Source organism: Lepisma saccharinum, chromosome 20 (assembly GCF_977018435.1).
Source record: "Lepisma saccharinum chromosome 20, izLepSacc3.1, whole genome shotgun sequence".
Taxonomy (NCBI): domain Eukaryota; kingdom Metazoa; phylum Arthropoda; class Insecta; order Zygentoma; family Lepismatidae; genus Lepisma; species Lepisma saccharinum.
The window spans coordinates 20876312-20902998 of NC_139248.1; the positions used below are offsets into that span (position 1 = coordinate 20876312).

At 39.0% G+C, this 26687-nt stretch overlaps 1 protein-coding gene across 3 annotated transcripts in view; it reads right to left on the reverse strand.

The window, feature by feature from the left end:
* CDase (neutral ceramidase) overlaps positions 1–26687 on the reverse strand; it is a 148897-nt gene that overhangs the window by 98471 nt on the left and 23739 nt on the right. The window contains exon 1 of one of the 3 annotated variants that reach the window (XM_083142156.1): positions 25326–25441. The exons of 1 other annotated variant lie outside the window; for it this stretch is intronic. Coding sequence is in view for 1 of the 2 variants with exons in the window: in XM_083142154.1 (XP_082998280.1) it covers positions 14627–14638 (12 nt within the window). In the remaining variant the exon portion in view is untranslated. Of the gene's footprint in view, positions 1–14626; positions 14823–25325; positions 25442–26687 lie in introns of those variants that run through there. One more of the 3 variants, XM_083142154.1, reaches the window with a different exon arrangement.

A 26687-nucleotide genomic window follows, 5' to 3' on the forward strand; every position in this document is an offset into this window, starting at 1 on the left:
TTCAATAAAATGACAACATTGTTAAATCCGTTAATGAACACCGTTGCCGTCGAGTAGATATTGCCAAGGACATTTTTTCTGCAGCCGACAGAAGCGAAGAGGGAGGCCGTTCCGCTACCCTGAAGAGGCAACAAGGGAGAAGAGGGCGCCAATGCAAGGAAAGAGCGGGAAGGTCTTTGGACATGGTGTGCTATGGAGTTATTCATATGCCTCTTAAGGGGCCCTGTTGCCGTTCAGACCTACCGGATCAGCCAGTATTGTCACATCGGATTGCCAGAAAAGAGCTAAATCGCGCCTAAAATAGGAATACCATTTCTGTGAAGCAACTAGATGTAGACTGCAGAGCCAAGGCTGGATTGAACGACAACTGAGACCAGTTAGGTAATAGACGAAAATATAGTTCCCTGGTGTGGTTCGTGATTTGGACAAACCTTGCTCCAAAACTAAGTTGTCAACAGTAGTGCCAGTGGCGTGGCGTGGATTTTTAAAAGTGTTACCGGTTATCAGTAGGACATTCACATTTAAGGGAGACTTGGGCGCCTCCCCACCTCATGCCCCCCCCCCCCCCCAATGTCTTCCAAGTAGTTAATATAATATTAATCTGGTACGTATGCAATTCAATACTAGATTTTGGTAAAGTTATTAATCAGGAAAAAAAATGTTGACATAAGGACTAAAGTGAAATCGCAAACATTGGTTGTTGACACAATAATACGTAATTTGATACTTACAGAAACATCGAAGGCTACTTATAGAGCAGATCAATCCGACTTTGAAAATAGTTATATGATGCTGGGATCCCGGGTTCGAAACCTAGCTTGAGCATGGGCGTTTGTGATGTCTATTCATCAATTTAATCATATCATCACTCATCCCCATCTTCGCAAATTAGCCAAAAATGGCACAAGCGAAGAAAAATCAATCAAATCAAATCAAAAAACTTCTATGATGCTGTCATAAAAATAAGTTTTTCATTTGAATTTGAATTTTTGGGAGCGTCATGGTCATGGTCCATGTTATCCACATCTGAATTCGACACGTTTTTTTTTCACCCGAAAATAGAGTACATGGCCAACAAAAGAGTTTCGACAACTGCACACATCCACATAACCACGGATAGTCGTTATACCACGAAACATTGAAATGTCGGTCATATCCAGCAGACGACTTGGTTTTAAAATCGTTCAAAATAGGCTTTGGCCTCCCTTTCGCCACAATTTCGATTTTTTCTGCAAAATAACGAACCGAAAGATTGCTTCAAAATATCTTCTATCGCACGATTACACACGTACGTAAACTGGTAATATTGTCGTAAAGTAAACATTGCAGACTGACATTTTTTCTGACACCGGCAAAAGCGAAGAGGAGGACTGATCCGGTACCCTCCACAGGCAACATGAGGAAAGGGCCCTGAGCCCACGCAAGGAAGACTTCGCGTTGCGGCAAAGACTGACCGCGGGAGGAGGAGGCGGGTTTTTGGCATGCCTGTTTAGCCGGCGCAGTTGCCGGTGACCCTTACCGGAAACATACCAGTGTTGCCATATTCAATTGACAGAAAAGAGCTAAGTCGCCTAATCGGGTCTATCTTACTCTGAAGGTGTCCAGTCACACTGGGGAACGAGGGCGCAGTGGTAGCGTCGCCGCCTTATAATCAAGGGATTCCGGGTTCGATACCCGGTGGAGGCACAAGTGGTTCGGATCCAACTTTAAACTGTCCCGATTAGCATTACTGTTCATGAAGTGGACTTACATCGCCAAATCAAAATTTTAAAAAATCAAATCACACTGGGGCAAAAGCAAACTACCAAGTGATATTTTGTATTTACACTAAATATCAGCGATTATGAAAGTCCTCTTTGTTCTTCTTCGACATCATGGGCGAGAAGGAGAGGAGAGGGATGGGTATGGTCAAGGGGTCCGCTGTCCTTCTAAAAATGTCAACCTAAAATTCTATATTTCACACATATAATATTATTTCGGTTACAGGAATTTGTGATAATTGTTGATAATACTGATTGAGATTGACATACGTTGTCGCAGGAATGCAATAATTTCGGATTGAAGCAATGTTTTTGAGGTGGTAGAACTGTTTTTGGGTGAAAACAATACTTACAAGCATAATTTCCCGATTGTTATCTTAGCACGCTCTGAAGTGTCAGGTGTCGCAGGTTCGAATCCTCAGCAAGAAATGGTTATTTCAATGTTCGTTGTTATTATTTTACTTACATAATTATAAAAATTAAAAATTACATACACAAAGAAATAATAATTTTATTTCAATAATTCACCATGCATCCTCATCGTCACGATTATCCTATAAAGCGAAAGCCTTAAAGGTAGCAAAGGACGTAAAATATACGAAATAGTAGTGGTGTCAGAAATGAGATTTCAGTGAATTTAGCGAAACATGGGAGTGGGAGTAGTTAGGAAACAGATGAAGACTACATCTACTCTACGGGTTCTTCAATTTTTTATATTTTGGTGTTACCTGCGGTAACAGCGGCTACATGCACGCCACGCATCTGAGTAGTACGTACAGCTGGGCTTCCCTTTCACAAAAGAGAGGAGTTCTGTCGTCTGCTCAGAGCTCACCACACAAACGTCAAACTGACCCGAGAAAAGTGTGGTTCTTCTTCTTCCGCTTCGCACCTCATTGCAAAGAAACAGACAGATGAAGAATTGACAAGGGTCTACCACTATTCATTGGATTTCCGTGGTAACTGTCTCACGAGTGGTAGTTCTTTCTAGGAGTGTTTGTGGCTAAATCACTGTGCTGATTGCAAAAAAAGAACGAAATGAACATATATCTAGCTCGAAGACATGTTTTCTTTTCCGGGAGGAAGGGTCATAACGTCTAGCACGCATAATTGTCGTACTGATAGCCGGTAACACTTTTGAAAAAGTCACGCCACGCCACTGGTATATCATGTAATTCATGAATATGTCTGTCTGTGTGTGTGTGTGTGTGTAAATGATCCTTCCCCGACCAGTTTTCAATGATTTCACACCCTGCTAGAGTCAGTTCTGTGGACCTGCGTCAATCATTTCATTAGAAAACGCTTGTAAATAAGTTATACAAATGTATTTATAAATCTAGGACTCATGATAGCCCTTGAAAATGATGTCGTCCTCAGCACAACTTCCATTCTTGGGAACGGGGGGAGGGTGAGATGGAGTGGAGTGGCATGTTCCTCTACTAGAGTCGTTTTCACGTTCAGAAGACACAACGGCGCTTATGGAGAAACCGCACAGTGTTGCCAATACAGCGCTAGCTCATGTCGCCGGGAAATGATGACCTTCCTTCACAATGAAGGTGTTACGTATTTTGTATATATAATGATAATTATATGTAATTAATAATATTAATATTATACTGTGAACGTTACAGTTACCCTTTTTACTATGATCCATTGCGATCACTACACACGCGAGTGTAATGCACGAATATGACACTTCAGAAATCACTTTAAAAAGTAAAAATCACTGAGAGGTCACACAAATGAAAACACTTTTTCGGGAGAGGGAAAAAGTCTAAACAGACCAAAGCAGATCTCTCACTCAAGTAAGGGGAACCTGGCACATGGGTTAGATTAAGTTGCAACCCAAACAAACAAATGAGTTATGGCCCACGTGAACTGATAAGACGTGAATGACTCAAGAAAGGCATGTCATATTTCTATCTTGAAGCCCCATATTTTGTTACGTGTTGGAAAGCCTTTCAAGGGTTAATATGGTGTCTATGAATTTATGTGTACGTTGGAAACTGAAAGGTGATCTTCATTTCAGTATTAATGTCGACAGTAATGTAAACGAAAACAACGTGTATTTGCGACAGCACGAATGTTGATCACAACAGCAGCATTGGAAATAATTGTCAATTATTAAATTTAAGTAATTTCAATTCTATTATAACAAACAGCATGAAGTTCATATTTTTACTGAATGGAAATAAAATAACTCGAAAACTTGGTGGTGATTAGCCGGAATGCTGCGGTGAGTCAGCTCAAGATGGCCAGACAACGTCTCCTTACTTCGCGCGCGGTTCGGGTTAAAAAGAAACTCCAAATGCATGGAAGTAATATTTCTGGGAACCTTTGAGTGGTTATAAAAAATAATTTCATTATTTTCTCCACAACTTTGTCGCTGGAATACTTGGAATTACAGAACAAAAAATGGCCAGCGACGACATTTTCTACTGCACGAATATAAAAAATCTCCACATACTTTATTTGAATATTTTTTAATGCAAATATGCTTTAAAGTATTGATAAATTCTGAGTATCACCGTCACCTATGACAATTAAAAAACAGTGTCAATTTTTTTCATAATGAAAACTTCAATTTTACGGCATGTTTCAACGTTAGGAAAGAAAACAATGTAAAAATTGTGTTTTCACAGAAAATTTGCGTTTTTAATTTATCTAAAATTATGTAAGCAAGTTACCAGTTTTTTGTGTTCACCATCGTATTCTCTACAAAATTTCCTGCAAAACTGCAGGTACCGATTTTACTTAAGCTAAATTTGTAAATCCAGAAATTTGACAACAGCGCGCTCGTATTTCCCATAAGAAAAGCATTGCCCATAAGAGCCCATTGTGTCTTCTGAACGTGAAAACGACGTAAGTTCTGCAGAACAACAGTGACCATTTAATACAATTACCCAAAGCCTTGCTTTACGTCAGTCCAGGACAAATAATGAGCAGCGCAAGCGTGGAGCAAACACGAATGCAAGTGTCGGCATTTTGCACGATTGTACCTCGGACGTGGTTCAGAATGCAGATGTGAATTTGCCGCTCGGAAGAGAAACAAGATTCCGTTCACATGCCCTTCTGACCGCTGTATGTTTGTAAGAACGAGTTGCATACACGTGCGCGCCATCTGTACTCATTTCCGAGAACTAGAGGAGCGAGGGCGAGAGTAGATTTCAAAGCGGATGTTTTCACGCCAGCGTTATGATGAACATAAAAGAATGTTGCGTGATGGGAAATCTTTGCTAACATCCCCAGCACTCTCACTCTCTCTCTCTCTCTCTCTCTCTCTCTCTCTCTCTCTGTCTCTCTCTGCATTGCGTGGTTAGCACGATGAAGACAGGCAAGTGTTGTCGGGACAAGGCTTCACATAGGATGCAAAATCATTGAGGATTTTTTGGGGGGAGAGATTTTATCCACACACACAAATATATATCTATTGAATTATATGATACAAATATTTATTGCTATTAAATATAAAAATTATTAAATACGTATGTTGATTGATTGAATTAGATTATTTTATATTGCTTTTCTGGCACTTTTGGCTAATCGCGACCATGAGGATGAATGATGATGGGACTCTTACAAATAATATCCATATCTAGGCGAAAATTCGTACTTGTGAATTTGCTTTTATGTATCTTAGTTATAAAGTACATAGGTAGAAAATTCCTTCACTAGCTGGTTAAAGATGTCAACAAATTACGAAATAGTTGTATTATGTATAAGTTTTTGCTTTCTATTAATATAAATCAACTAGATTTCATTCTTACATTTCTCAGGCAGTTTTGTTTTACTTTCAATGGCGTCGATTAGAGGGGGCGAGGGGGGCTAAACCTTATCTACCAAGGAAAAGTAAACTGACCTTGCCCCCCCCCCCAGTTTAGGAACTTAATCGCCGCCACTGTTTACTTTTATTGTGCATATATGCAGTGGCGTAACCAAAAGGGAAAAAAAACAGTTCTGGGTGCAAGGGGGCAAATATTGACGGCCAAGTGCACCTTCACGGGGGGCACACAGGGAATATTCGCACACCTCGATTTCAAATTTTATATTACAAATAAAAATACATTTTGTAAAATTTACTTCCTTGTTTCGCTCACATTGTCTGCTTTTCTTACAGTCTCGTCAACGTCAGAGCCATAGGTGGGGGGCGGCGGGACTCGGACCTGGGTACCGAACGATCTAAATGAAAAAAGTTGTAAAAGAGAGAATTCCATGGCGCCCCGTGAAATTATTTGCGCCATATTAAATCAATATTGTTTTAGGTTTGCAAAAATTGGATCTGAAAAATGTCTTGCTCGTTTCGCTCGCAGTGTGCTTCTTTTCTATAATGCATTGTAAGTTACTAGAGAGTGAAGTAATAAGTAGGTTCAGACTGTTGCCAAACAGTTTTGTTTTAAATGTATGAACAATCGTTTTGAGGAAAAGGAGCACACACATGTGAGAGACAATTTATAGCATTTTTGCTGTTCGTTTGTTATGAGGTGGATGAACTGATTATGTAATGTATTTAAATAATATATATGTATTAAAGGTCCTCCTCCGTAGCCGAGCGGGTTAAGGCGTTCACTCGTCTTGAGATCGTTCGCTGCGGGACGGCGTAGGTTCGAATCCGGCTCTGGTCGGAATTTATTCGGCCTACGTATAGGGCCGGTGGCAACCCATCATCGTGAGGAAATTAGGAAGCTCCGAGTGAGTGAGCGTAACCCGGTCAAGAAGACCTACAAACAACGGCTGGGGGTTCGTTGGGCTGACCACCCGTCACCCCAACACTGGTCTAAGATCTCCACGCTAGAACAGGTGACGGAGGAACAGTGTGGGAGGGAGACCAGCAGTCGGTAGGTAAGCCAAGGCCCTCCAAGGGCTGTAGCGCTGTGGGTTTTATATGTATTAAATAAACATTGAATATTTGCACAGTTTTGTGTTAACATGTTGCATATGTATTTTCTTATTTTACGTCGCTCCATGTTGCATTTATGTGCAAAACTTATGTTCAACATGAAAGTTATACATGTCATATGTACAAGAGGAATTGTATTCGTCATTTTGTGTTTCAAAAATACAGTTTGTGTGCTTCTGTTCCATTATTAGCTAATGTGAAATTGAAGACAAAAATTCGTGGTTGCGCCTCTGCATATATGGTTATTGATCTCTTGTTATAAATCAAGAGAGAAAGCATCCAACACTCACAAGCGCACATCGGCCTCCGAGGCGGAGTGGTCAGCACAGAGCGCTACGACGCCAGAGGTCCCGGGTTCGATTCCCGGCCTGGGCATGGATGTTCTGTGCGAGTGTTCCTTCATCAATTTCATCCTCATCTTCGCGATTAGCCAAAAGTGGAAGCGAAGCGAAGTAAAATATCCACATCAATGAATCGAGCAACTGACACACACACAGAATTAGACATTGTCCTTCGTTCTTTTCCGTGAGTTTTCCATATTACCCTTATTAAAGTGTAATTAAAGTCAAGAGAAAATGCTTATCTTTTGTTGTTGCAACAAAAACTCTCCCGCGGGAAATTTTTGGTAGTGTTTAGGATAAAGTTGTTGGTGGCGGAAATCCTCCTGTCCCCTCCCCCCAGGATTTCACACCATGGTTTCACACATTCTCAATCTCGGTCATAGTGTAGATTATGAGATCAGCTGCTGTAACCGTCGAGCGTTGTCAAAATACACATCGATGGAAGAGTGGGTGAGGTTCAGGGATTTATCCACACATACCACCCCCCCCCCTCTCTCCCCAAAATTTCTGATACTCCCCAGGTATAAAAAAGTATTGATAAACCTCTGTTTAGGCATAAGCCGCTTGTGCAGGGACTCCCATGGGGTTGTCAGATGGCCTGCCGTTTAGAATAGGGCGGTGAAGAGAGGAGAAAGCAGAAATAGGGCGGTGAAGAGAGGAGAAAGCAGAAGAGAATTGAATCAGGACAGAGAGAGAGAGAGAATTAGACAGAGACAGAGAGAGGGGAAGAGATGTTTTTTCTCTGCATCCCTTCTTTATACTTCTCTCATTCCTTCATTTCTTTCTCCCTTCCTCCACCCTCTCTCCCCCTCTTCGAGAGAGGTTGAGAAAAGATGAAGAGCGAGAAAAAAAGAGAAGCTACAGAAAGGAAGGGAGTAGAAGTAAGTGGGTGCTGGTTTAATTAATTCTGTTCCAACTATATTCGTAACACATAAATTCTGTCCCAACTATATTCGTAACACATAAATTCCGTTCCAACTACATTCGTAACACATAAATTTTGTTCCAACTACATTCGTAACACATAAATTCTGTCCCAACTGCATTCATAATACATAAATTCTGTCCCAACTGCATTCGTTACAGAAATTCGTTCCCAACTACATTCGTAATATAGAAATTCTGTCTCAACTACATTCGTAATACAGAAATTCCGTCCAAATTACAATCGTAATACATAAATTCTGTCCCAACTCCATTCTTAATACATAAATTCTGTCCCAACTCCATTCTTAATAGATAAATTATGTCCCAACTACAATCGTAATACATAAATTATGTGCCAACTACAATCGTAATTCGTAATACATAAATTATGTCCCAACTACCATCGTAATTCGTAATACATAAATTCTGTCGCAAATGCATTCTTAATACATAAACTCTGTCCGAACTACATTCGTAATAAATAAATTCTGTCTCAACTACATTCGTAATACAGAAATTTCGTCCAAATTACAATCGTAATACATAAATTCTGTCCGAACTACATTCGTAATACATAAATTCCGCCCAAACTACAATCGTAATACATAAATTTTGTTCCAACTGCATTCTTAATACATAAATTAACTACACTCGTCCCAACTACACTCGTAATATATAAATTATGTTCCTACTACATTCGTAACACATAAATTCTGTCCCAGTTACACCTCTAACACATGAATGCGTCCTTACAGCTAACAGATCTCGCCCATGACATTTCTCCACATGCCGTTTTTAGTACACAAACTCACGTACACAACGAGAACAACAAATGTTGAGTTGATAATCAGAAAAGCTGAAAACGGACCTTTATGTAGCGCCCACTCCTGTCATCTATCGGTATCTCGGTAACTAGAGCCATAAAGCTATAAAGATAATTTTGATTGCTAAATATTGGTTCAAGACAACATCAATTAACTCAATTGGCTTGTCTGGTCATGGAAGGAGGCAGCCAGTCTAAAGTGGTTTGTCGACATGTCACAAACTAGTGAAATTGAGAATGAAAAATTAATTTTCCTTTGTGTTAAAGATATTGCAAATAGAGCTTGGCCAAGAATGGATGTCCCTGTGAGGTCGTAGTCGAATATTCAACCACAAGTGAGCGGAAGGTGCGTGGACAATGCAATCAGCTGCTTGCATTGTTCCCGCGCTCCTGCGTTGCCAAATTGTGCAGCACTTTCAGGAGACACGAGGGAAGGGGAAGCGACAGGAGAAAAGAAATGACTGTGCACTTTAGTTCGCGAGTTTGTCGGATGGTTAGCGCTGTCGCCTTTGTCGTTGTTAGCATGTTGGTGCATCATGCTGTGCACTGTGCAGTGAGAATAATGGTCAACACGCATAAAGGTTCGACCATTGAGAGCTCTACTGGCATTAACCTTACAGGTATTCTTGGCCGATTTCAGCCGACCTTGGTGGCAGAGTGGTTAGCACAGCGCGCTACGACACCAGGGGTCCCAGGTTCGAATCCCAGCCTCGGAATGGGTGTTCTTTGGGAGCGTCCCTTCATCAATTTCATCATATCATCACTCATCCTCATCTTGGCGATTAGCCAAAAAGTGGCGTAAAAGCGAAGTGAAAATAAACTAAAAAATTATCCTACTTCACTCACTAATGTATCTTTTTCAGTTTCTTCATTGATTACCGCATTTTCTTTAACAACACTAACACTACATCAATATTCGATCGCGACTTGTGGCACACCCTGTATATCCTATATAATATACACATATAAGTGCAGGTTGAATTTTGTAAGCCCCAAATCAAAAACATTCCTGGCGCCACTGTTTATTAAAAGGCGTAATGTGCAGTTGCAATACGTGTGAGGCTAAAATGCACCTCATATACACTATAGATGATCATTTTGTTTTCTATATTTAGCATATGCGAGCAGGAAGGAGTCTGACTGTGCTCATCTGTCCGTCAACGAATTGCTATACATCAGCTGCCTCCCTTTGGACGCGTAGAGGGTAGAAAAAGGGAAAACAAAAATCACCAATTTGTAGAGAAATTTGTTCTCTTTGACACGGAATTTCCATGACCTTCGGGTGTGGGAGTGCATTTGATCTACCCAATCCAGCGCTGGTAAGTTATCGAATCAAATATCCGTTATTACAAAGGAACGGCGTTAATTAGACGAAAATTGGAACTTTACAGTGAAAGTTAAATATGAGAGAGAGAGAGAGAGAGAGTTAGTTGAAGAAGACGGAGTAGCTGGCCTAGAAGTAACAATATCAAATCTTTGGCCAAACAATCGAAATATTCTGTCCTGGATTTGATTGTTGAAATCATTATCATTAACAATAATAATTGTGCTATCATAACACAATATAATAGATTATTAAATAACGAGCATTCGATAATTATTTCCAAATATCATCATTGTTAATAAGGTGGCCGCGGTGGCTCAGTCGGTAACGCGTCTGACTACCATGCTAAAGGTCCCGGGTTCGATCCCCGGCCGGTTCAAATCCGGGAACTTTTCTAACGGTGGAAGCGGCCCCGGCGCCCACCCAGCGTCGAATAACATGGGTACCTGGGGGAAACCCTGGGGGGTAAAGGCGGTCAGGGGCGTGATGCTGATCACATCACCCCCACTCACGACCGGATCAAGAAAGTGTGGGGCGTTACCCCCACACCCCCTATACGCCTTCATGGCGTGGTGCTATGCACAGGGGAACACTTTACCTTTTTTTTTTTTTACCATCATTGTTAATAATCTGCTTCAAGAAGCGGTTACACTTCCTGTATTTAATCTGCAAATCTTTGTTTCAAAAATGATTGAAAGGGTTTTTGTTTCTACTGAATTATAAGTTATTCCAGGAATTATACAAAGGATGATTGTGAGCGTACGGAAAGTGTTATGCTTTCTTTTTTTTAGAAAAGTGGACCAAATGAGGGGGCTTGGCCCTACGAACTCCATTGGCCACGCTACTTGCTTTCATAATTTGATTTGGTTTATTTTACTTCGCTTTTCTGCCACTTTGGCTAATCGCGAATATGAGGATGAGTGATGACACAATGAAATTGATGAAGGGACATCCACAAACACCCATGCCAGGGCCGCGATTCGAACCCGGGACCTATGGTATCGTAGTGCGCTATGCTAACCACTCCGACAAAGGCGACGGCTTGCTATCATAATAATTTAGAAAGTATATTGTCTGTCACTGATTCTGAATGTATAAATTATTATTATTATTATTATTATTATTATTATTATTATTATTATTAATTGTACTGTAGTAATGCAGTACAGTAATTAAATAATAATTATTGCCTAAAATAGAATGGGAGAATGGAACATTAACAACAATTTGGAAAAAGTAATTTCTGTATGAATTGATTCGAAAACATAGCGCTAGTGTATGTACGGCGGTTGGCATGTTGTCGAAACAAAATGTCTGGAACACAAATTACATTTACAATTTTATGATCGTCACTACAACGTATTTTTTAGCGTCGCGCAGAATATTGCTTATGCTCATTTCATTTTGTATAGTTGTTTAAATAGTTTCGAGCAATGGTATCCAACGTTGCGCATAAATACGGATTTTGTATATGTTTGTTGTGCTACACATCTTCATGCTGATTGAATTGTTGATTCATAAAAATATGATGAAGCTACGATCAAAATTATCCATAACATTGCTTCAGATCAAGATAAATTTTATAGCATCACTATCGACATCTCCCGGCCAACTTAGCCGGTCACGTTCAGAAATCGAATCCAAATCTCGCCGCTGATTGAGCGGTGTCAAGTTAATCTCAATTTAAGATGGATGCATGACAGGCAAGTCAATTAGGCTTTTCGTGGCTTTGGAAACCGACATACTTTGTCAGTAAGCAAGAAATTACAGGTTCTAGTCCTGGTTTGAGCGTCAGTGTTTTGTTTGTGAATGTCCATGCTCCTCATAAGCCCGTAAGTATAGGATAATCGATTTAAAACTAGTATCGTACATTCAGCCGTACAGATAACAGTCAGCAAATTGTCCATCACCAGTGTGCGAATTAATGAGGAGGAGGTGCCGGGCATTTCCCGACCACAAGAAATGTTATCCCCGGTAGAATTAAATTATTCTTATCCCCTTCAAAGAAATTGGAATTGAACTCATAGGAAATCAGGTTGCCAACTCATAAGAAATCAGGTTGCCAACCAATAGGAAATCAGGTTACCAACTCATAGGAAATCAAGTTGCCAACTCATAGGAAATCAGGTTACCAACTCCAGAATCAGCATCATTATCTCACTGATATAAATAATAATATTTACAATTTCTGGTCGATTTTTCTCCTGAATTTTATTCTAGCTAACCTAGAATATACGTTCCCGGCAGACCTTGTGAAGGATACCATTCTGCAACCGACCAACCAGCCTCTAAATGAAAAAAATGTTGACCATAACGACGCTTGAAATTATTTGCACCCTATTATATCGATATTGTTTTCAATTTGCAAAAAAATTGGATCCAATTTTTTTTTCTCGCCTTGGCTCGCAATATTATTATTTTCTGGAATGTATTGTAAAATACCTGACAGAGAAGTAAGACCAAATGTGTACTTCAGTCTGTTGCTACTAAACAGTTTGATCTTAAATGCAATAACAATTGTTTTGAGGAATGAGAGGGCGCACATTTCACAGACTATTTATGTCATTTTTGCTGTTGGCTTGTTATGAGATGGATGAATTGATTATGTATGTATATATGTATTAAAGAAATTTTGAATATGTACATGTTGCATATTTATTTCCTTATCTTACGTCGCTCCATGTTGCATATGTGTAAAACGTATGTTGTACATGAATGTTATACATGTCATAATTATGTACAAAATGAATTTTATTCGGAATGCATTTATCATGCGTTTTCTGTCTTTCAAAAGCACAGTTTGTGTGCTTCTTTTCCATTATTAGCTAATGCGAACGTGCTGAAAAAAAATAATTTCAAATCCTTTCTTCCAACACAAATGCTTTAGCACCGACTTCAACCCCCTTTTTAGGCCTCCCCGATGGTGGAGTGGTAGCGTCGTCGCCTTGTAATCAAGGGGTCCCGGGTTCGATACCCGGTGGAGGCACAAGTGGTTCGGATCCCACTTTAAACTGTAGGTCCAGTCTTAATTAGCCTTACTGTGCATAAAGTGGACTTAAAAACAACAAATCAATTCAACCCCCTTTTTGCGTGACTTACGAGGATAATAACGTCTTTGATTCTACCACTACTACTACTACTACTACTACTACTAATACTACTACTACTACTACTACTACTACTACTACTACTAATAATAATAATAATAATAATAATAATAATTGTTGGCACGTGTATGCTGGTACTTGTCGGGGTGGGGGGAGACAAAAATTTGTGGTTGCGCCAAATTGAAGTGCACATTTCAGAAAACAGAATAAATTTAACATGGTGATGGACGATTTGCCAATCATTATATCTGCCGTTGGTTGTACACCCAACGGCAAAAGAAACAGTAGGCAAATTTTCCACCACAATTTTCATTCAGTCCGTTTTCAACAATATGATGATCATAAATTGAAGTAAAAAGGCCAATAGGCAGAGGACAACATCTAACAGAAATTCATTCTTAAAACAACACAAGGTGTTGAATAAAGAGTAATGAAAATAGTGATTATCATTGCCGTTGACTGTACATACATGGCTGTGTATAAGGAGAGCGTTTAAGGGACTCAAAACTCTCCAATTGATTTAGTAAACATTTTGCGTTAATTACATAAACAAATCAACAATTAATGATTTCATTATATTACTTGGAAGATTTTAAAAAAATATATATTTTGTTTTATTTATAGTGGATGTTCATATATTATTCAATTACAATAATGTTATTTTCTTCATAAGCTAAGCATGTTTCACTGTTCATTGTGGTTGGTTGATTTGTTTATTTTACCTCGCTTTTCTGCCACTATTGGCTAATCGCGGAGATGAGGATGAGTGATATGATGAAATTGATGAAGGGGGACTCGCAAAGAACGGTCATGCTTAGGCTGGGATATGAATAAGGGACCCGTCGCATCGTAGTGCATTGTGATAACCACTCCGCAACAGAGATCGGCCGGAATTAGTTATGGGTACCATATACTGTACATATCAATAATAAGGTTCACAAAGTAAAAATTCACACATAGCTTGATCAGTTTTCAAAAGTTGATAATATAAATATGAATTCACTACTACAATAAACATAATGAAGTATAATGTTGTTGTTAATACGTGTACACTGATCTATGCAATGAGTTAATTAAATTACTGATGAATTTTAAACAGTTTAATTATGATGATAATAAGTAACAATTTTACAATTTTAAGCATTAATATCAAACGATAGTTATTGCTAGTATTATTAACGGTCTATAACTATTAAAATTTTACTATTCTTGGGCTGCTGAATGTTAAACCCCTCCCGTTACAACGCCAGGAGTTTGAGTTCGAATTCCTGCCTGCACATGGGTCTATGTATCTTCATGAATTTCATCGTATTAACGCTCATCCTTCTTCATCATCGCGATTAGTCAAAAGTGGAAGAAGAGCGACGCTAAGTATGAAAGTCAAAACAAATCAAATCTATATAAATAGCTTTGTGTACATGTATTATTGGAGCACGTGCACTGAACATACCTGTATCTTCATGCTGTTAGGAATCCACACCAAGCATACACACGGTGCCCCAGTAGTGGACAAATTCTACGAACAACAGCATGTCTCCAACGCGAAAGCACTAGCCACACAACGTCGAGGCACTCATAGAGCACGCACGAAAGCAGTGTCACGATGCGAAGCTGCTTCTGCTTCCACAACGGGCCTTCTGTTTGCTCCCAGCGCCCAACTTCCGGTCTTGATGAGTCTCGTCATACATGGAGTGCAAGGAGCCTTGACTTCCGTGCAACCCACTGTTACGTCATCGCACACTCTTTCGGCAGTGTTACCAGACGTTCATGCGGGATCTGGACACACTGATTGCCCTTGCACACTGTACGGATTTTAACTTATCTGAATTGGAAAATCGTGGAATGCACAAGTCGACAGTTTCCCACGTTTTTTTGCATTGGTTCTTCCGGTTGTCAAAACTGAATTGTCAGCAGATTAAGCAGAAAATGTATAATGCTAAGGTCAGGTTTAGTATGACAGTTTGGTGCTTCTAATCGTGTTCGTCAGAGAAAAGCAGTAGAATGTATGCGAAATGATATTGAATAATATAGTTTCAAGGTGGATACATAACAGGCGAGTCAATTTGGCTTCTCGTGTTCGGAAACTGACGTAGTTTGTCAGTGAGAAAGAAATGATAGTTCTGAGAGTGCCTATTTAACATACTAAAGTTATGTTATAACGAAAGCAGAAAAAAACATGCATGTGTGGAATATGCATTGTCTAATATTGATAAATTTATAATATGTTTACTGTTTTGCTCGATTGATTGATTTGGCGTTTTAAGTCCACTTTATGCACAGTAAGGCTAATCGGGACTGAACCTATATAGTTTAAAGTGGAATTCGAACCACTATGTGGCTCCATCGGGTATCGAACCCGGGACCCCTTGACTGTTTTGATCGAATAGGAAGCAGTAATAAATGCTCGACATCATTATATAGGTATGTGTCCAATCTATTAAAGTTACTATTTAACATCGTGTGTTATGAACTAATTTTATGTTTCTATATTGCGTGTCAGGGCCTCCCGATGACGCAGTTGTAGCGTCGTCGCCTTGTAATCAAGGGGTCCCGGGTTCGATTCCCGGTGGGGGCTCATAGTAATTCGGATTCCACTTTAAACTGTAGTTCTCGTCCCGATTAGCCTTACTGTGCATAAAGTGGACTTTAAACACCAACTCAATCAATCAATCTTGCGTGTCAAGGCGAGAACGAGACAGTTGCATGTTTGTTTGAGTTCGTTTTTTAATACTACTTTATGCACAAAAAGTATAATCGGGACTGGACCTACAGTTTAAAGTGGAATCCGAACCACTATGTGGTATCCTCCGGGTATCGAACCCTGGATCCCTCGATTACAAGGCAATGACGTTACCACTACAGCATCTCGGGAGGCCCTGACTAGACAGTTCATTTAGAACTGGAGGCAACACCAAGACACTGTCAAGTATTGTCTCAATACCAACCCTAGACCCTGGAGAGAGAAAGACAGGAGGATAGAGAGAGAGAAAAGAGGTGAGAATGATAGAGATAGAGGCAAAGAAGGAGAGAAAGAGGGAGACAGAAATAAAGAAGGGAAGAGGGAATGAAGAGAAATGAAGAGGGAATGAGAATGAAGGAAAGAAAGGTAGCGATGGGAAAAGATGAAAGAGAGGGAAGGAGGGAGTGAAAAAGAAAGATGGAAAGAGAAAAAGTAGGGAGCGAGAAAGAAAGACGGAGACAGAAAGAGGAAAGAAAGATAGCGATAGAAAAGGATAAGAGAAAGAAACAGGGAGAGATTGAGGGATTGAAAAAGAAAGAAATAGGGAGTGAGGAAGAAAGAAGGAAAGATAAATAAGAAAAAAGAGGGAATGGAAGAAAAGAAAGATAGAACTAGGGAAAAAGAAAGAATTGGGGAAAGAAAGAGATAAGAGAGAAAGAAAGAGGAAAATGAAAAATAGAGAAGTGAAAAGGAATGAAAGAGGAAGAGAGATAAAATAGGGAGGGAGAAAGAGAAGAGACAGAGAGAATGAGAGAGAGAGAGGAAGAAACAGTTTCGACAATTTCAAATTTACAATTATGATTCAATTAGCGCATGGAATGTGATCGGGAGAAGACCAGTGGACAATCGAGCGATAGTGGAATCCAGCCTTGTTTTGGTAGCGACAGAAAAAGCTTTACCTTCAAGCGACCATTATCTGATATCAATTGCGCCGACGGAGATTCCATTTGGAACCGAATGACAAACCAATTTTTCACATCATCCTATTGTTTGACGGCGGGTAATGCCAATCCATCCCTCCCCCCCCCCTCTTCAAAACCACCTGTACACCGCGGGTTTCGCGTCATGTGTTCGAAAAATATACGCCAAGGGGGATGTTTTTATCATATTTTCGTCTGTCCTGATTTACCTCTGGGACAATCATTTTAGAGCCTTTTGTGTGTGTGTGTGTGTGTGTGTGTGTGTGTGCGCGCGGTGTATGTAGGGCAGCAATCAAATACCATTCAAAATACAAGCAGCAGAGAGAGACAAGGAGGTAATGTTTTGTTGAATCGAAAGTTGGCGATATTTTCCAATTTTCGTTTAGAATCATCTCTAAGCAGGCACGTAGTCAGAAGCCCTCCCGAAATCCTAATAATATCTAATTTAAATAGTGAATAGTGGTAATTATTTTTACGTCCTTAGCAAGAATAAACATTAGAGCGAAAAAAATGTAGTGTATAATAGAGCAACCAGCTGAATTTGCCCCTAAGTCTTTTTCCAAAGGAATGTGTAAATTTCAGTACATTAACTGTAGAAACATAATTATAATAATAACAATAAATTTGGATTAAAATTGATTTCTTTTTAATAATGTATAATAGTTATTATTGTTAATTGATAATTATAACAGTGGTAATAATAATTATTATTGTCATTATTATTTCTACTAATCAAGTTTTATTAATGGCCTGCCATCTCTACTAATATTTCTGGTGACGTCTCTGCTGATAAGGGATGACCCCCCCCCCAAAATAGAATCCTGGCTACGGGCCTGTCTGTAGGAGTAATAAATTGATGGCCTTGCTTCTCTTAGTTAACATAGATGGGTATTGAATGAGGAGTTGCCGGTTCGAATCCCAACCTGGGCGTTCTTTGTAAGTGTGTCTTCATTATTTTCATCATGTCATCACTCAACCTTATCTTCGCGAATAGCAACTTACTTACTTACTTCTTCTTCCCCTTCGTGCTGTTAGGCGTCGGGGTCCTTCAGCCATCTGCTAAAACTCTTCCTATCTTGTGCCATTCTCTTAACTTCCATTATTGCCTTTCCTCTTTTAGTAACCATCTCTGACAGGTATTGCTCCCATTCTATCCAAGGTCTTCCTCTTCCTCTACTTCCTTCTGTCTCGCTTCCATTACTTGTTTCGGTTTTATTTCTTCTCCCATTCTAATGACATGGCCATACCAGCCCATTGTTCTTCTCTCTATTACCTCTTAAATTCATTCTACTTGTAGCTGTTCCCTAATTTTAGTGTTCCTGATTCGAACTCGTCTGGTTTTTCCTACAACTCTTCTGAGGTGTTTCATCTCTGTTGCAGTTAATCTACTTTTGTGCTTATTTTGGAGCGTTAAGCTTTCTATGCCATAGAGCATTGTTGGTATAATTATGGTTTTGTAAATCCTTAATTTAGTATTTTCTTGTACCTCCTTTTCTCCTACTATTGTATTACTTATTAGTTTATTATTATTTTATTTGTTTTTTGAACCCTGCTATTTATTTCTTCTTCTACTTTTCCATCGGCTGTTATTATTGTTCCCAAATATTCATATCTATTCACTTGTTCTAGCTGTTCTCCATGCCATTTTATTTCCAATCTCTCTTCATTTCCATGCTTTGATATATGCATTACTTTACTCTTCTTTGCGTTCACTATCATTTCTCTATCTTGTATTGAGCTGGCCCATTCTATTACTGTATTTTGTAGTTCCTGTTTTGTTGATGTTATTAATGCTATGTCATCAGCATACAGAAGTGATTGTACATAAACTGGTTTCCGTTTCCTATTTCCAACCTTACATTTTCGAGTTCTTCTTCTACTTTGTTTATGTATTTGATCCATTAGTATTATAAATAGTAAGGGGCTGAGGCTCTCCTTGTTTAACTGTATCAATGGCTGCCTTTAAATCCAGAAAGGCTACAAACAGTTCTTTTTCTCTGCGAATAGCAAAAAGGGGCAAAACGTGACGCTAAATAACAAAAATGCTTATGTTATGTAACCAGTTGAAGTAAGTCATTACATAACAAGGAATAAAAAAGCATACTCATTTTTTTTATTTAGTACCTTGCACGTTTTTAGGGACGTAGGGAGTTCCTCCAAACACTTCCTTTCCTATGCTGAATGTCTTTCTCGAATACCGCCGAACCACGATGTTGGCGGAGTGGTTAACGCGGCGGGCTATGACGGAAGGGTCCCGAGTTCGAATCTCGGTCTGAACATTTTTGTGAGTGTCAATCAATTTCATCATATCATCACTCATCCTTCGCGATTAGGCAGAAGTGGGAGATAGCGAAGTACAGTAAACTAACCAATTAATGATTAGTTTATGCTAGGTTCGATTCGTAATGCGCAGTGGTCGGGATACAACTTTAAATTGTAGGTCCAGACCCAATTAGCCTATCTGTGCGTAAAGTGGACTCCATACAAAGGTTCAAACATTAGTTAGTCGAGTAATCACGGCTCACCCGAAAATTTATCCAACAACACAGCGAGTAGCGGTACTGTAGCGTTGTTACAGGGGCGGAAAGAATGCAGGAGGCTTCGTCGGTCGCGTACGTGCAGTGGCGAACTTCTTGTTCTATCTCCCAACTCAAGCACCCCCCTCAAAAAGAACTACTCTGCTGCTTACTGGCCTTGGGATGCAGCGTGCAGGTGGAGAGCTCCCACTGTATGGAACGCCTGGTAGCTTGCACAAGAGCAAGCAAGTTGCTCAAACCTGGCATAAAGGGACAATCACACACACACACGAACGGGAAACAGCAAAGATGATATGAGTATACTGTACTAACATTGTAGACCTACAACAAGGGTAGAAAATGGTTATTTAAAACATAAAAGTCAGCTTTTCCATCGTAGTCAGTAATTTGTCAGTATTTTTTAAAAAAATAGTCAGTTAAGTCAGGGGTCTTTTTTTAAAAAAAATGGTCACTAAAGTCGCTGTTTCTTTGGCAACTCTTGATTTTTTAAATAAATTTTGTTACTTCTTTACAACCTCACAGTGAGTTTCTTTTCAATTCGGCTAAAGGTAATCTTCGAGATTAGCCAAAAGTGGCAGAAAAGCGAAGTAAAATAAACTAAATCAATAACAAGAAAAGCAACGATTGATTGATTAGGTGTTTTAAGTCCACTTTATGTACAATAAGGCTAATCGGGACTGGACCTACAGTTTTAAAGTGGGATCCAAACCACTATGTTCCTTCACCGGGTATCGAACCCGGGATCCCTTGATTACAAGGCGACCACGCTACCACCGCGCCATCGGGGAGGCCCTAAGAAAAGCAACGAAAACGAATACTAACGCACCTGGTGGTGAAACTTTGAACTATTTTTTCGTCAGCATTCGCTTCCCCATGTTCTCCATAGCCTCTATACCAAGTTTCACCGCAATCCGTTGCTTCAAACGGGCTCCAGAGGACTCTGAGATTAGGAACTTTAATTATAACCGACTTGCCGACTTGTATAGTGGGCTGCATAAGTAATACCAAACAAATTGTCCCTCACCATGTTTATGCACTTCTTTTTACCCAATGAGAATTTCAATAACTGAAACAAAACTCCAAGCAAGCTGTTGTCAACCTCTGCTCCAGCATGCTTAAAAACATGTTTCTTAAAAACACTTAGGATGCAAGAGAAAAATTAATGAAAATAACCATGGACAATTTGCCGGGCTATGCTTGTACATCTCACTATACGTCAATGTCATATATTTAAACGTTGGACTAAAAGTGGTTTGGTTCTCTCTGTTACAGAGTAAAAATGGGCGATATCTTGTAAAACATTACTGGAAAGTCAAACGCGAAATGCCCACAATTCAAAGGACAGCAATGGTTTAGTTCTCCTCATGGACAAATTCGAATATACTTGATACACTGTCTTCTGTTACGTCCGTGCATTTTGTGGTCTATTCTATTTTAGCCTCAACCAGACCCCATGACGCAAAATCATTGTATGTTTCTTTTTTTTCCAAAAGCATGAATGAAGGTCAGAGAGAATTATTATTTGGCGGAAATGAAGTAAAGTGTGTGAGCACTGTTCTGGAAATATTTTTGTGGATATCTTTTTATCAGATGTATTGTAATCTTTACATATTTCGCAATGTTAAGCACGCAATGAATAGCTAGCAGATGACGTTTCGAACAACCTTTCGACATCGCTTGTTTGGTTTTCAACAAAGGATATATGTTACTAGTGGTACGCAACATCAATTTCAGCAGAATTAAGTAGGCAAAATAAATCCCTTAAGAGTGCATATAAATTGTCAAGAAAATTCTTACAAACAGCACAGGAAATAACATAATAGGGTACAAAGTTTTGCAATATTTTATCATATCTAAATAGAATAGTATATTATATCCACATAATTACTTCGTTTCCTAATTTATTTTGAGAAAGCTGCCATCTCGCGCCTGCTAACAGAAATAAGAAATTTGCCTAACCAACTTCCCAAGTAGTATTCGATGCATGTTTGTTTTCACGTTTCAAGATGCTGGTGTCTTTTACACCGTAATGGAGCGTTTATAGTGGCGTATCAGCTACCCCTACAACTCCCACAATGCAGGGGTGGGATGGTGACCTTAGGGACTGAAAAATGTTGCCCATATGCTCTTGACATTTAGTATAACCACATGAATTTAACTGTGTTACTAGCCTGTGAGAATTCGATTCACGAAACCCATATTATTGTGTATGTGTGTCCAAATATTTCTTCGGGCACAATATAAACTCATTCGGATTAAAAACTAGCTACTTAGCTGGATCAACAATGCTACAATTTGAAGAAAAGTGCGTGACGGAAGTGGACACTGAACACAATAAGCCTCTGTTGATGTTCTCTGTTATTAGCTTTCAATGGTTTGAGTTCTTGCATAGACAGACAGATAGGCAATCATAATAAAAAATAGCATACATTTTACATGGGTATTTTAGATATATTTCAGAAACAATTTATCCATCTCAAACACACAATACACAAGTCTGGGTCATCTGAGCCTCTCATTATCGCTTCATAACCCTCATTAGCAGCGGCAGTATTCACCAAGATATTACCATATCTTCATGTTTACTGTTGAGATTGAGCGCTTTGGGGCTCTCTTCAGATATGATGTTCCATCATTTATCTCCACAGTTCGCGAAATGTTTTATTCAAAAGATTTACAAAATCCTCTGGTTTCCTACATTCGTTAACAAGAAATGCAATTACAGTTGTTTTATTCATTACGTGACTTAGGAATTTTCTTCACTTTCTGACAATCTGGGAAGATGAGATGCTCTGTGACTGATGCCCGAATTCTTCCCATGTGATTATCCTTTCGGTGTTCTTTATGGACGTGTCCTTGTACGTATCAAACAGAGATCGATTTTTGGACTAGTATTTCTTTCTGGAAAACAATGGACAAGGCAGATAGACCTCACCAAAGTTTGACTCCTCTTCTTTTACTCTCTGAATAAGAGCCATACCATCAATCGCCGTGGCTGAATTTCCAGATATTTCCTTAGGGGGAATAACATTTTTCTGCAAGTATGTCTCCGACGCCCATGATAATGGTTCTAAGAGAAAGCCCATTTGAAGATTCCGATTCTGTGCTGTCACAATAATTCGACCAAATAGTGTCTCGTCTGATAATTGACCTGCCATAACTATCCACCGCCTTCTTCTTGGATCGAGAGAGGAACAGAAATATCTAGACGAAAACTATGTACAGTCGATGTTTATGCAACTGAAAGAACATTCAGAGGCACATTCAGTAGGTCCATATCCATGATATAAGCTACAATTAGCTAAAAACTAACTACGTAGTTGGATCAACAATGCTACTATTTGAAGAAAAAGGCGTGACTGATACAGTTGTGGCCCCCTTTCGTTGTGGCACCAATTGCAATGTTCCTCAGCCAAGTTTCTACGGACTGAAAGCTGTACGGTGTTGGAACACACATCATGAGTCTATATGCATAGAGGCCATCTTTGCAGACAGTTTGAGATGACATCTGCGCCATATTGCTGTGAAAATGGCATGTTATAATTACGTTGCATTCTGTCGTCTGTTTTAATCGGTTGTTAACACTGTTGTCTCTTGCTGTTGTTGCTCGCGGACGGCCTTGACCTTGCCTTCGTCGCACATTTACCGTTGATTGGAACCGAATCTTCAGGCGGGAAATGGCACTTCGAGACACTCCAAGGGTTACAGATACCTCTCGCTGTCTATCCAACTTCCATTCTTCCTATGGCTCTCCACGCCATTGATTCAGGTAAATGGCACTTTACAGGCATTGTACCACTTACCCACGTTCCTCAACGAACTCTTACACTGTCCTTGGACTGCTACTGTCATTCTCACAGCTGCGCACATCAGTTGTTAATTCAGAAATATCGGCATTAATAATGGGCAGATAGACAATTGACTCCAATAATGGTGTTAAATACCATCCAACTTGTTAATTAAATTATTAAAATATTCACATATTTTAATTAGTGTTATTATCATAATCTTAATTATTATCATCAATATTATTAATTTAGATCAGAATTACTGTGATTGTAATTTCTAATACTAAAAGTCAAAATATTGAAAATTATCAAAACTTTCCATTTACATAAAGGTTATCTGGGAAGTGGAGTGATAACACACAGAAGGCAAAAAGTTATGACATGTTATCACATATTTTCCATCTCTAGGCATCCCAACCTTACCGAAAAATCATATTAGAACCGGTCCCCCCGAGTGGTACCGAGAACTTGCCTGGCTCAAGGCCTATAGCGACACATTTTGTGAACTGGTGTAAGAGTTTCTGCACTGTAGAACTTCCTGTTTGAGATAAAAGTATAAGAGAAAACAACATGGCTGATTTTCTGTGCTATTTCTGTGACAATAGTGTACTTTCTAACTAATTATTTGCTAGAAATACGTGTATATTCAATTCACAACATATAAATTGATACATCAATCCTTCACATACATTGATACGTTAATTCTGCTCTAAAGTGTTGTACTTATAACGAACGCATCGTTACCAGCTATTCAAATTATAAGACGGACCTAGACCTACTGTGTACCTGGTCGAAATCTTTTATGATACTTTAGCCAAAAAGTTGACTCGTCTTGCCGCGTCGTATCGTGTGGCGTTGTGTCTCGTCCTTTTGCATTTGGTCGTGTCTGATCCAGTGTGCGACTGACCACTTACAATATGTCCAACGATTCAATCAGTGTCGAAGATATTATGACTCAACTTTCCATTGAGAAAAATGGTCTTTATAAACAAGGCGTCATGCGGGTATATCTCAATTCCTATGCTGGACTTCTTTCGTCACAAAACAGTCATAACTACAAGTTGCTTATTTATCCTAAATTTCGATTATTATTATTATTATTATTCAGATACGACACATTTTGACGGGGTCGACAATATATTTGAGGGAAGGCAGCATAGCGAGCTGACTATTTCAATGGGTGCTAGAGCATATACGGTGGCGATAGCCCTGTGGATAGGTTGCTCTATGTTTCTTTGGTAGCACAGGGGCGTCGCAGTATACCTGGAGTTGGGGGAAATGGTATAGTGGGATCCATGAGTATTACCGTGCAAATTGTCCATCATCATTTTCGTGCACTTTATTTGACCCAATAAGAGCTTCAAGAATTAAAAGGAAACTCAAAACAAGCTGTTGACATACATAAAAATCCATCGCCGAGCAATACTAGTGGATCCCACTGTACAGCTTGTCAGTGCCGACTAAGGATGCTATGCAGAAGCTTGATTCTTTTACTTTAAATGTGGTGGGTTTCTTTAGCTTACTGATACAACAGTATTTGGAAATAACTAGTTACTTTATGTAAAAATTCTAACTGTAACTAGCAACTTTTAGAAGTAAATAGCTGTAAATGTAACAGTTACTTCTTGCATTACAAATAACGTTATCAAAAGTTACATTACGATACTTAAATTGTTTACTTGAAAATTTGTAACATGAAAGAAGAGCTAAATTTGCATATCTCTTTCTCCTCTGTGGATGCTAAGGTGAAAGGATTTTCTTTGTATCTCCTAAGGTAAAGAAGCTAGGGTTCGTTGCATACTAAATTTAGAAATTGCAGCGGACTCATTGTTCCATAATTTATTTTTTGTAATAATATAAATATATGAAGACTTATATTATGTGCCAGAAATAGAAATAAACCCCATGTAAGTACTTTTCAAGTATCAAGAAACTCAGTCACTTCTTTTTAAAGTAATTTAACTAATTTTAAGTCGATTACTTCTTGAACTAAATAACTGTATATTTAACTCCGTTGCTTTTGAAACCAAGCAACTCTAATTTTAACTCAGTTGATTTTAGAAAACTAACTTTCCTTACACTATGATAAAATATTTTTTATGTCTAGAGCAATAGGCAAGGGAACCCTTAAGAACAAAATGACGAAAGCGATATATGTACTTGCCTGATATGTTCTTCATAAAACATACACGTTCGTTTGCACAGTGATTCAAAATGTAACTGTACTTGAACTATGGCAAATGTCCCTCCGCATACATGTGTCTACCCAGCACACACGAAACATCCTGCATGTGTGTCTATATGTTATTCTTCGCAGAGGAAATCATACGAGCGGATGCGAACAGGGGCATTCTTTGTACATCGGGAAGATCCATCAACGAGATATGGTTCCTCGAAGCTCAAATGGAGCATGGTACATGTTTTTAAAGAACAACGCAAGCAGTGTTTCCAAATAAGCGCCTTTCCCTGTTGGTCTGTCCGCGTTTTCTGGATTATACGCTCACGTAAAACTTAACGAGGCCTTGATTTACAACGGTTGTCTTTCATACTTTAATTAGAGCAGTGTATAAATAGATCGAAGGTTTTTTAAGGAGCGGTTGGCTTTTCTTACAGTAAAAACTTTAATCTTTTAGTCAATATTTGAATTGAATTACGATACTTAAATTGTTTACTTGAAAATTTGTAACATGAAAGAATGTGCTGAAACCTGATTTTTTTTAGGTACTGTGCGCTGATGTAATCGGAGACTTTCGTTGAGGAAGGATTCATGAAGTATTTTCAGCCTTCTTCTTCTTTGTCTTTTATTTTCCCCTTCTTCTTTCCTTCTTTATCCACCTGTTTCTTTTTATCTCCCTTCTTTTGATATCCTGCCTCTCTTTTTTAATTTTCTCTGCAGATTTCTTTATTTTTTCTTTTCTATTTTCTCTCTATTCTTCCTCTGTTTCTTTCTCTTTTGTTCTTTATTTTTCTTACATTTCTACTTTTTCTTTTATTCCTCCTTCTTCTCTCCGTTTATTATCTCTTTGCTCTTTCTCCTCCCTGTCTTCCATTTATTTGCCTATTTGTCTCTCTCTTGTCTTTCTGTGTCTCTGCTCGTTGTCTCTCTCTCTCTCTCTCTCTCTCTCTCTCTCTCACACACACACACACACACGCACACACACACACACACACACACACACACACACACTATTACTCTCTTGCGTGCGTTTCTCTCTATATTTCTTTCTTTTGTGTGTGTCTGTATATTTCTATTTCTCTTGTGTGTGTCTCTGTCTATTTCTATTTCTATTTCTATTTATCTTGTGTGCATCTCTCTCTATATTTCTTTTTGTGTGTGTCTCTGTCTATTTCTATTTCCCTCGTGTGTGCGTCTCTCTCTATATTTCTTCTTGTGTGTGTGTCTGTCTAGTTATTTCTCTCTTGTGTGCGTCTCTCTCTCTCTCTCTCTCTCTCTCTCTCTCTCTCTCTCTTTCTCTTTTGTGCGTCTCTCTCTATATTTCTTCTTGTGTGTGTCTGTCTTTTTCTA